The sequence below is a fragment of the Trachinotus anak genome, unplaced genomic scaffold (genome assembly GCF_046630095.1).
Source record: "Trachinotus anak isolate AG129_WGS33_773 ecotype Australia unplaced genomic scaffold, CSIRO_AGI_Tana_v1 ptg000011l, whole genome shotgun sequence".
Classification (NCBI taxonomy): Eukaryota; Metazoa; Chordata; class Actinopteri; order Carangiformes; family Carangidae; genus Trachinotus; species Trachinotus anak.
The window spans coordinates 18,894,422-18,907,256 of record NW_027273862.1 but is presented as its reverse complement, the minus strand read 5'-3'; the positions used below and the strand labels follow the sequence as shown (position 1 = coordinate 18,907,256).

The 12,835-nt window shown below is 37.5% G+C and overlaps 1 protein-coding gene across 2 annotated transcripts in view; it reads right to left on the bottom strand.

Annotated features, from left to right (window-relative positions):
• kif18a (kinesin family member 18A) overlaps nt 1-12,835 on the bottom strand; it is a 29,121-nt gene that overhangs the window by 8,109 nt on the left and 8,177 nt on the right. For both annotated transcript variants that reach the window (XM_071488696.1, XM_071488697.1), the window contains exons 7-14: nt 11,926-12,102; nt 11,743-11,817; nt 11,518-11,618; nt 4,727-4,889; nt 4,009-4,173; nt 3,080-3,201; nt 2,658-2,947; nt 1,522-1,578 (exon numbers count right to left, since the gene is read on the bottom strand). In XM_071488696.1, the coding sequence (XP_071344797.1) occupies nt 1,522-1,578; nt 2,658-2,947; nt 3,080-3,201; nt 4,009-4,173; nt 4,727-4,889; nt 11,518-11,618; nt 11,743-11,817; nt 11,926-12,102 (1,150 nt within the window). The remainder of the gene's footprint in view (nt 1-1,521; nt 1,579-2,657; nt 2,948-3,079; nt 3,202-4,008; nt 4,174-4,726; nt 4,890-11,517; nt 11,619-11,742; nt 11,818-11,925; nt 12,103-12,835) is intronic.

The window sequence follows — 12,835 nt, the reverse complement described above, 5'->3', positions numbered from 1 at the left end:
CACAGAGTTATTATTTTATTAGAGAGCTCTAACTGTGGCTGCATGTTCACAGTAATGGAAAAATAGTGATGCAAAGACAATTAAAGGCTGAATAAATTACACTGATCATCACTATATGGTAATTCAGTGTGAAGCTATTGTTAAGGCTCTGAAAGTCTTGCATGTATGGTGTACGGAAATGGGATGTTGTAAGCCTGGACAATTAATTATTTGATAAGGTGCTGCTGCAGGATGAGCTACGAAGATTTAACAATCACACTGCATTTTTATGTCAATATTATGGACATAATGTTTACATAAATCTTTTTGTATCAGGCACACTAAGATTCTTAGTTTAAGGAAGATTGTGGATTATTATAATATTTTTATGCCCTTGATTAATTTTGTTGTTAATAACAGGGATTAATATAAGTACTAGTCTGTTAGTGGAAGAAATTATTCATTTGCATTTTTCAAATACCAAATCCACCCAAAGTTTTATTTTGGGTATATCAAATGCTGCATTCAATTGAAAGGGAGGCATAGTCTGCCCATTAAAGTGTTTTTCTTTTTTTGTTTTTGTGTTAATATATAAACTTCACCATAGTATTACAGTTAGAGTGTGTGCAGGTGTTGGCATTTGTGGATACTTGACCATATATATATGTATTAGCAAAGAAAAGCACAGTCATGACTGAATAACAATAAATGACCATATGGGGAAAAAAAACTATAAAAACAATTGTAGGATATAAAGATGGGTCGGACGGACAGACCATACAGAAAGTAGGGCTTTTCATATCAGAAAAACTTACTAGAAGCTCACTTACTACAATAAGTTACTGGGAAATTTAATAGCAGTGGTGACAAACTCCCTGGTGCTTTCATATTTAATTTCCATTCAAGGAGCTCTGGTCATCTGGAACAAGTATTTTCTTCAAAAGTTAAATTTCCCACAATATGTTGCAATGGACTATACACCACCTGCAGTAAATATCATTACAGCCAATTTGAACTGTAATATTTCACGAAGGTTTTTGTGTTACATTTCCCCAAAGGTTCCTCATGTACAGTTTTCCCTCTATAAAACTGGTTGCAAGTATTCACGTCATTTCATTATTCAAGTTTTGGCTGGGATAGAATGTCTGCAGCACAACTATAAATCTAATTATATTACATGTCTGATTTTTATTGTGTATTTTACTACTCTGAACAAGCTCTTTCTCGCTAAAATGCTACAAACATGTTCAGCAAATAAAAAGCAACACAGCAAAGTGAAATTTTAGGCTTACACAGAACAATTTAAAATTTATATGGCACATCAAAAACAAATTTATGGCCTGTGTGTTCTGCTTCAATAAAACATAGCACTGTCTCTTGAAGTGTGTTTGCGTAAGTGTGATGGATTGAGTGAAAGGTGACAAGGAAAGAGCAAAAAAGGTGAATAACTGAGGGGTGGGAGGGATTATCAGGTATGCAGGGGTTTTAGATTAATGACTACAGTATGTCAGCAAGACGGGAGAGAGAGGAGAGCAGATTTACCTTTTGGTGATGGAACAGCTTTGCACAATGATGTTCTTTTTGTGTGTTTTTCTGCACCTGAGAATTAAAAAATTATTAAGACATTCAAGGAGAAGCAATATCAACACATTATCACAACACAACACAAAGCTAGAAAAGCTGCAGCCCTTATGTGGTTTCTTTCATTGTAAATTGTACATTATCACTAAATGTCTGAAAGTTGCTAGCTTACTTGTTTTGTTTTTTTCTTGTTGGATTGGAGATTTAAAGTCATTCAACAGTAGTTTTTGTAAAATGTTCAAGAAAATGAAATCTCAAGCAAAAGCCAAAGCATGATGCAAGGTGGCAGAGACATGAAGTCAGAAGAAACAGTTCACAGTTTCATTCATAATGAATTCCCCAAACACTTAGTCAGCCTGGGGTGTTTTGGTTCTTATAAAAACATCTTGCAATCTCTTGAACTTTGACCTGCAGGAGGCTGACACTAATATCTGCATTCTGGGGTCATCAATTTTTTTGTAACACTGACAATGAATTTAATTGAAATTCAACAAAAAACCCTTTCAAAGAACTACTAATTGACGTATAATTCGAAACAAAACAGCTGTGTAAGGGAGGGACGGTTCAAGTTTACTGACAAATGACAGACACCATCATAGTAAATGAGTATTGCTGGCCAGCTTTAGTTTATGCTCCACTGTCTGTCATGGCTTACATGTCATGAGGGACTGGTGCTGCTAGGTCATGCAGAGATGACAGTTAAAAATCAACTGTGCAATCTCGTGGGTCCCACAATACATACCAAACCTGGAGTAATGTCAAATACACTGGGCCTTCATAAACTACTTGACTAACACTTTTCAAACTATTGTAAAATTTATTTTACATTCAGGTGTGACATCCGTATACTTGTCTTTAATGTCACATGTTAACCTGCCACAATACAGAACAATGGAATGAAAGAAATATGGAAAGCCTAATCTAAATTGTAACAAAATTACACACTCGCACACCTTTTATAATTTTAGATGCTGTAAGGGTGTCATTTTCATTTTACATATGTCAAAAACATTTGAGTCCCAAAGAAATCATCTAAATGTATGCTAAATAAACAACAACAGAAGAATAAATAGGATGATAAGAGTATGATGACTTACTGCAGGGGCTACTCTGGTGATATAGTAAATGTGAGAAAGACAGGACAGGTGCCAACTCGCTGTGGAGCTCAATGTTTCCTTGTTCATTTGTCTTCTGTGATTCCACATTAGTCCCATCACCTTTCAGCTGCTGCCCCACCTCCTCCTGGTCTGCCCAGACCACGCCTCTCTCCCTCAACACAAGGTGCTCTAGTTCATGGTTCTCCATCTCATCAGCTGCTGTGACCAGCCCAGCCCCACACAATGCTGCGTAATGCCGACTATATGCTGGCAACAAGATATTCACCATTCTGAAAGGTAACAGAAGAATAATTTTGAGATATTTCTCTGGGTTAGAGTGAGGTGAAGTGCAGTTTCTTCAGCTGCAATGAGTAATAATTTACTTAATTCAATAAGAATCAATCTAGGTATTGTCAACCTACTTCTGCATGCGCTTGTTCTCCTGATCCTGCAGTGTAGTAAGCTTGACCATCTGATTAATGTGTTGTTGGAGATCATTCACCTGCAGCTCCAGTCTGTGGCAATATAGGTTCTTCTCTAACACCTGAACAAGTGGGAGAAGTAAGGTCAGAAACCAGAAATGACTGCCTTTAACATATCAGCATATTAAATTAGCACTGCGGTGGGCAGAATTCAAGAAACAAAAGGTGGTTAGGGGTCAGGATAGTAGAGATGCAAAGTTCTGTTTTCATCACTGTTTCATCAGACAAGCAGTCTGCTCAGGGTAAGGGAGGGGAGAAAAAAAAAAAAACACTCTGACGTAAAGAAACTATGAAACAACAGCAGAGAGAACATTTGACCGGTGGGTGCGTCATAGTTCTGGGTCAGTTCCTGGAAGAAAGGATAAAGAAGAAAAAAATAACATGGACATGGTTTTAGGTAACTGGCTGCTGTGTGAGGGATGAGTAAAGGGTATTGATTTATTCTCTTCACTGATCCACGAGTGAGCTGGAGAAATAAAATGAGCACGGTTCTAATTACTGGGAGAACAGATGGGAAGAAAACAAAGACAGTCACGACACCAGTAGAGGCACAGCCTACCTTCCAAAATAAACAAACAAACAAAATAAATAAATTTAAAAAATATAAAGTTTTTCTCTACATCTAATAATACGCATTTGTCTTCTTACATGAACTCTGTGAAGATGCTACAACAATTTCAATTAGGTAAAATCATAAGCAATTACAATAGAATTTGACATAACTTCTACGTGCAATTGTTAAAAGTTGAAAAGTTTAAAAATTCTATGTACTTAACGGAAATTTGTCACAACAAAAATGCTTAATTTTCAGTCAATTATGCTGTTTTTTTGCACTGATGAATGTGAAAGGGTCAGTAAGTTCTACTTACCTCTGAACTCTGATCATTTGACTTCAGCAGCTTCATCTCATTCTCAACACGATGAAGCCAGCCGTCATTGTCCAGGAAACGTGTTTCTGCCTCCTTCAGACGTTTGCAAATGTGTTGCTGCTGAGTGCGTAAGCTGGCGATCTTCCGCTCATGCTTACAAGTAGCCTATTGTAAGCAATAACAACAAAAGGTCATTTAGGTGATATTATTAATCATCTGTTGTATGCATACTATTACCCATGTATGTACTCTAAATAACAATTACAGACACAAGAAGAAATATAACATCCAGTCTAGCAATACAGACCAATTTAAAATTGTTTGTTGTTTTAAAAAAAGTGTTTGTTAAGAATTCATTGTTGGGGAGGATTTCAAATATACATTTAATATACATTTTATTTGATTTTATATTATTATTTAACACCACTCTCAGGAAAATAACTCCCACAATGTTGTTTGTTTTGGGTAGGAGTGGACTGTTCTGCAAAGTTTGGTTCCAAAATTCTTGATAATTCACTTTTATACTTTAAATTGTATTGGGACTAACACTGAAATAGCAGAGAAGAGCCAGGAACTGGGGAGCAGTGACCCTGTCCTTTAGTGGCGTAAATGAGAGGCTAAGACAACTATGGAGAACAGAGAGGTGAAACGATGACTCAGCAGCTATTTTTCTGCGGGGATGGTGGAATCTGTGGATAGCAGTGCAAGCATCAGCTACCTTCTCAGTCTTTTCTTTGGCACAGAAATATCGGATCTGCAGGTTGTCCTCCTCACTGTAGCGCTGGCGCAGCTCATTCTCCTTCAGTTGTCTCTCCAGATCCAGCTGTTCTCTCCTGATTTGGGCCCGACTCGAAAAGATTCGCTGCAGAGCTTCTGATACCCTAAAAAGAGAGATAGATATAGAGAGGGAGGAAAAGAGTGATGTTTCAAATATTTGCATTAAATGGGCTGCTTAGGAAATTTGAAATTGAAACAGAACGGAATTAATGTCAAACTTTTCAAGTAATGTAAATGTAAAAATCACTCTGGCCATTTCACTTCATAAAATCAAAGAACAGGTTATTGCAGTTCCAACTATTTTTTTGTTTGTTTTATAATTAAAGCAATGTGGGAAAAACTGTTACAAATAAATATATATAAACAATGATAATATAATTATAAATTATAACTATAAACAAATATATTTGTATTTCTTAGTTAAAACTATAGATTAACAAGGCAGTCATTCATTTCTGGTTTTTGAATTTTTGAAGCTGTAGGTGTTTTGTATTGGACAGTATTATATTGAAAGGTTGTTTTTTTCATGTCCTCTCTGATTCACATACATGAGGGGGACAGAATATTAGAAACACCTCTTAGTATAATGCAATCCAATAAACATCACCATCACCACAGGGATTCAAGCCAGATGTGATTAGAAGCTCCTGTGCCACATGTAAGGAGCAAATTTAATTTATTGCTGTGCCAAGAGCTCTTAGAACCCACTTGTTCAAGTTCAAGTATTTAACACATCCTAAAAAGATCATGAAATATTCAGTAGTTTTATCAACACATTCAAAGCAGTTTACAACTAATTATGATAATGTATACCTATTAATTACATCAAATGTTTGCATGACTAATATTATTTACCAAAATGAATTCATGATGCTTTTAGGCATGAATTGATCTTTAAATCAGGATGTTAATATAATTTATAGCTTCCACAAGATGCCTTCTCTATTTCAACTGAGCTAGAAAGATATTCTCAGCTATATGATGCATACATGTATTCCTGGGACACAGTTGAGTTGATATCCCGATTGAATGCAAGTGGCTGTCTGGCTGAGGTAAAGGAGGAGGAGAGACAGGAGAGCCATGCAGGTAAATAAGACTGGAGAGCTGTCGCTGAGATGTGACTGCACTCTTCAATGTAACTCCAGTGACGTAGGAGACGTCGTGGCCTTGCTAGACTGCTGAATTTTTAATAGTGTGAGAAGCGTGCAGCCTCTATTCAGAGCCTCTCACTGTGCGAGTTGTGAATTCTGATGCCAGTGAATGAAATGTGTGGGAGTGAGACTCATTCAGCTTTTCTGTGTCCCCTGCCCCCAACCCAAATACCCGACAGATGCCACTGTATGCCTTCAAGATGACTAGATGGGATGTGATTGATCTAATTTATGTAAAAGAAATAAATGTGTGTTTATCATTTGAATTAAAATAAATGCACTATACAGCTGTCATTATCAACATGTAAACTCCACATTTAAATAAAATCAGATAGTTAAGATAATTTGCATTACATCAGTTCAAACAGTAGTATACCTTTATACAGAGATACCTACTGTGTATTTGTGGCAGATAAAAAATGAAAATGGGGATGTTCTAATTTTAATTATCATTTTTTTCCCCTCTAATCACAAAACTGCCAACAGCAGCAGCTTTCAAGCCTAATCCTTGGGCCTCAAAGCACATCTGGTTTTTAATCCAAGAAGTATAACAGCCCCTGATTAGATAGCTAGATTGAAAAATAGCAGTGCTCAGCCCTGAGCATGGTTTGGAGTGTATCATCCTTTTTCAATTAAAGACAAATAAAATGTATGCATAGACTAGGACTGGATAAATAAAAAGATTTTCCGATTAATCACAATTTCTATTTGAATGATTTAATTTCGATTCTTAAAATTCAGAGAAGGATCTTTTATTTTGTGGAAATCACAAAATGCAAATAATGCAAATAATAGTTAAGCTAATCAGAATTTAGATGATAGCTGGCCACCTTGAGTCATGACAGTCTCATGAATTGTGACGTGTCTAATTAGTCTATGAACTGCCGCAGAGTATGGGACTCTAGAGATCCAGACATGGCATCTAAGACAGGGATAGACTGATAGCCGGGTAGCTAATACTATAGCTAACCAGCTGTCTGCGGATATCAGGCGGATGTGTTGTCAACACAAACAGTGCAGATGAAGTAGTGGGCAGACTTTCAGTTTCTGTTCTGTCTGTCCTCAAAGTGATAATTAAAGCGGATGTGTTGTACTTAGTTGAAGCATCTGATACTGACAGTCCATGTGTAGCTGTACAAGATATGCAGAATGACGCCGCCTTTGTGTTGCAGTTTTATGCAATTTTATGCAGTTTTATTTAAAAAAAAATATTGCACCATGTTTTAGTCATTTTACAGTTTCTTTTTTATTACTGGGAAATGTGTTTGCAATTTAATCTATCATGTTCACTTTCTGCAATTTCCATTCAAGGAAACAACTGTTTTGCACAATTGTTGAATGTAGAAGAATTGTGAGTTCCCAGGATAAATTCTGAGAAGTGTTTCTTGCAACAATGGCATTTATCTGATTTAACTGAATCAAGTATTGAACCAAATCTAAATGAATGAACTTTGTGAATCAAAAATCGTATGAGGCGATCAGAGGCAATACCCAGCCCTAGCATGGTGACTTATTTTTAGTTTAAAACTAGAACACTACTGCAATATTTTCCATATCTGGCTGCTCTGTATAGGCCCATTGACTCCAGTACCTGTCAGGAGCAAATGCAGAAGAAAAAAAGCCCACAAAGTCTTCTAGTTTAAAAATCTTGGTGTGGTGCAGAGTTTAAATACTTACTTAGATGCTGGCACGATTTTGCAGTTTCAATTCCAAAACAATTAAGACCACATCACACAAAAAAATAAATAATACAAAAAAAACCCTTCTCTCTCTTTGAAGTTCCTATGAAACATTAGTTTCTTCATCTGATGCAAATACTCTGATCCTTTTGAAAGAAAATTTACAGCAGGAAATTAGACTGACACAGATCATCTTTAGTGAAAAACCAATGGGCTATGAGTTATGGAGAGAAAGGCAGCTTAACTTAGACAGAAATAGAAAGATAGAAATATTCAATAACAACTGTGATGAGTTTTTTGGGCTAGTGCTGCATGAGGTCATCACTGGAGACACATGGTTTTCCAGGAAGTAACAGTTTTCCAGGAGGTTCAAGTGCCCATTTCACGGGATAGCATTTCATGGGAGTAACACAAACAAGTTGGTTAGAAAGTATAAAATATCAGGTAAAATAGGGATGTGATGATGTGAGCTGATCTACATAAGGTATGGGAACACTTTACTTCCAGTAAACTCTGGGTAGGTCGCTTTTCACTGCCTTACATAGCTCCATATTTATGACAGAACACATTGTAGGTCGCTGTTTAAAAAAAAAAAAAAAAAATCAGACAGACTCATTTTTAGGTGCAGTCTAGGGATAGAGCACATCTAGTTTGGTGACCTAAGAATTGCATAACTGCATTTCACCAATGATGTAGTTCTGCTAGCTTCACTGAACTGTCAGACTGGTGAGGGCCTGTAGCCAAGTGTTAGGCACCTCCAAGTCTTATGACTCTACTGAGTTGCTGCCATAAGTGAAAGAGGTCAAATATTTTTGGTTCTTGCTCATGAGTGAGGTGAGTCTTGAGCACCACACAGGTGGATTGGTATGTCATAGGACAACACAGGTGTTGGACCAGACTGAGATCATGGGTAAAAAGAGCAAAAATGTGTATTCTTCACAGGGTTGTTAGGCCCCTTAGGGACAGAGTGAGGGGTTCAAACATCCAGAAAGACACTAGAGTAGAATGACTCCTCTTTCACATTGAAATGAGCCAGTTTAGGAGGTTGTGGTGTCTGATTAGGATTTGACATGGATGCCTCCCTGTGGAGGCATTTTAGGCACATCCAGCTGGAAAGAGACCCAGAGGCAGACATGGAGCACACTGGATATGTCCTATTTGGCCTGGGAATGCCTTGGGAACCCCCAGGAAGAGATGGAGGAGGTGGGCATGGAGAGGAGTTTCCAAGAGCTAAAGCTTCTACAACAATTACCTACACTAGGACAAGTGTCAGACAATGGACTGATAGTTGAATGATAGGTCATGATATAAAAACAAACTACATAAAACTACATAGCTGTCAGCTGACTTTTGGACCCCACTGTATATGTATATGTGTGTGGTGAATTGCACAAACCAATGTCTACACAAAATGGCATGTTTATGCCACTCACCTCATATTACTCTATTAAGGCATATGATTAACACAAACACTAAATTAAGCCATATAAACACTGAATTAAACTCAAAGACTACTACTCAATGTAATCTAAAAGTGATGCAGTTCTGCTGAGCCAACTGAGAATCAACACCTCAGACTCCAGCTCTACTTATTTTTCAGTAGTTTTAATTAAATGATTTGGCTCACACTGGTTGATTCACAACAGCTCTCTCAAACATGCCATATAAAAGTCCTGACTGTCACTGTCAGCACTTAGGCTACATCCTCACTACTACATTTTCATTTTAAAATGCATCTCTTTACTATATTTTCGTCACTCATCTATACTACTCCGGAGTTTTCAGGCCCTGAAAACAGAGCGTTTTGGAAACACTACACTGGGGAACACAATTTTTGTTGAGTTAGGTCTGACAGCTGTTTTTAACAAATTTTTGGGTGCGGAATCCAAAACTGATCTCAGTTTTTCTCTATCACGTCAAGTTTTTGAACTATAGGATCCCCGTTTTCTTAAAACATATGAAAAATACTGTACTAAGATGGAATAGTTACAAGCTTTGAAAACTAAAAAAACAGCATAAAACGAGATAAAACTTACAACGGTATGCCCATGGTTACAAGGTTAAGAGAAAAGCCAGCACAAATCCTCTTAATTCCTACTATGCTAGCTTTCTGTTTGCAGATATTGATAGTACTGACCAATGTTCCCTCTAAGCTGCGCGCTTGCGCAATCGCGCACTGCTCACACATTCTCAGCGCACAAGAAAATCTATACAGCGCATAAAATAAAATTCAACATAAACTGCAAATTAATTAGAGCAATAACATTTTCTGTAACTTTTTGCAGTGTAATACAGTGAGTGACAGATGTCCAGCCAATGATACGATACGGTTCACTTACGCTACGCAGCCAATCATAGCATTGACATTGCTTGCGTAGGTGCCCTTCCCATACGTGCCGCGGCGCTGTGCAAGTTAGCTAGCTAACAACAGTGCATTTCATTTTAAGTGAGCCAAATTACTTATATTAAAAGTAAACGAATGGAAATTGCTGCTGTAATTTGATTCTTTTAATAAGCCATGTAACTTGCTATGATCCCAGGTGTTGATCAGGTGTGATACTGGTGTGTAGCCACAGTGTGCACATCTGATGTTGCTCACAATGGTCCTCAGTGTGCTCAAGGAGCTTGTGTGTATGCCCAGACACATGAAAAATTGGAGGGAACATTGGTACTGACCTATTGGGAGCTGCACACGCCTCTCACCGCACTGTCTCAATTGTGACTGCACAAACAAGTTGCCACGTAGCTGTTGAGTCCAATCGTAATCAGCTGGCAAGTCTTACTACAGCTAATCAGTGGAATTTTGCTTATCTGGAGTGTAAGCTGTGGAGAAAAAACTTGACATGCTAGAAAAAAACTGACTGCAATTTTGGAATCAGCATGCCAATTTTAGTTTTAATCAGCATAAAAATCTAACTCAACAGATTTTTTTTTTTCAAATTGTTCCCCAGTGCTACTGGCCCTGTTTTAGTTTGAAAACTCTGGGGTTGCATTGCGGTCTGGATGAGCAAAAACGTAAACCTTTGGAAACGATGACGTAGACACACCGGGTCGCTCCCTGATTGGGTTTTATCAGCCTGAATCAACATAAATTACAAGTGTTACCGACCTTGTTGTCTTTACTAGCAGCTAATATTTCATATTAATGCTACAACTGCCTTTGCTTTCCTCGTTCGTAATGTTTTCTGCAACTAATAAGCTGAGCACACCTGAGAGTAGACAATCTGCTTCCTGTTTACACCAACTCGCGCATGCCCAGTGTCTGTACACACGGTCACACGTATTCATTTTCAGGTATGTTAGTGTGGACAGATAATTTCTAATATGGAGCTAAAAAGCTCATCTGGATGGAGATCGTTTTCAATTTAAAACATCGTTAAAACGAAAACATAGTCACATAGATGTAGCCTTAAACTCAAGTGTGCCTTCTTAATAAGAAAGTAGGCAATTATTAACCAACACACTTACTATAGGGACTAGCTGAGCTGATACAGCACACCACAGTTGATAAAGGCTCATTGCTAAGTTGGAATATTTAGTGTCAATAAATAGAAAAATAGACAAAAAGTCATAATTTAAAAAAGTTGTTTTTGAAAATCATTCTTGATTCTACAACCTAGACCAGCATACCTAATTACACCTTACTCTGCTGGAGCCACTTCATTATAAATTATAATGGCTCTAAAGCCACCAGAACCACTTGTAAAACCACAGGTCCCATGAATGTATCATTACTGTATAATATGCTGGCAAATGCGGGCAATATGCTCTGTCTGCCTGCAATCAGTGCCTGTATTCTAATTACAATGTTTACAATTAAAAGGATTTAGGACACATAAAGAGACAACTACTGTACTTATGTCTCAGGATACACTGTGAATCACACTCATGTGCATGCTTACCTTTTGAACTCGGCTTGTGCCTGGGAAGAGTTCTTGTTAGAAGTCCCAAGCACCATGTTCTTCTCCTCATATTCCTTTAGTTTCTGCTTCAGCTGCAGAATCTTTAGAAATGCAATACAACATTGAAATAACTGTCAGCAATTAATTTTAAGTCTGAGAATTTTCCAGGAGATTTTCGGGTTTTTTTTTTTACTCATCACGGTATTGTTGGTTGTTTCATATTACCTCTTGCCGTTGCTTCTCACATATCACTGCATATTGGCCAATGTGACTGTCCAGGCTTACAACATTACTCTTCAGCTGATAGGTAAGGGTAGGGAGAAAAAAAACAATTTAAAAGAAATTCATACATTTATAGTCCAGAAATAACAGCAGATATATTAACAATATGAAAACTTTAATACTAACCGAGGATTTAATCTCCTTGGCCCTGTTGGCATATTTGAGTGTGTTTTGGGTATCATCATATGACTTGGATGAGGGGCTAACGTTGGCAATCATAACCGTCCTGCAGTTGCCTCCCAAAGAATCTTTAAGTAGTCGTGTCAACTTGCTGTCCCTGTATGGTATGTGAGCTTTCTTACTCTGAAATGAATGAGAACAGTTAACATTAACCCAAGAAATATGACCACTCAGGATATCTGGGTTCACTTTGAGTGTACACAAACAAGAAACTCAGAAATATTAAAACTCTTGGGATTCCCTTAGAAAAAGATTCAATAAAAAGAAAAGGAAAGGAACAAATACAGATTCTGGGGATCCAGTACTTCTGTCAAACATGACACAAAATCAAAATTAAAGAAATAAAAAGTTTCTGTTTTATACAGAGGAGAGCACACATGTCAGTTGTGCCTTAATATGCATTCTCCATCTGGACAAGCCCCACAGGTGAAGCTTAGTCATATTACACTATTTGGTGGGGACCAATAAACTGAAAGGAGAACAAAATTAAATATGGAGTGTTCATTTTAGATTTAAAACAGGGATCATCCATCAACAGTACTGGTCTGTAGTCTTTCTGCAGCTGGTTTGTGATAACAGCTCAGACTGTAATAATGGCATCAGATACACTACAGCTGCTTAGACAAGTCACAATCTCATGAGCATTGCGATTGCAGAAAGTAAAATTAAAGTTAAGCAACAAAGGAGTGTAAAACGATCTGTTCTGGGGTGTGCAGCTGTGTCTCTACTTTCCCCCTGGAAAAACCCTAAGCCTAAAGCCTGACTCAGAAACTGTAGTTATAGTTCATGTCAGGTCCAGGGAGTTTCAGGATAGTTTTGCCAATTTGGAAAACCAATTATAATAAGCGCAGGCATT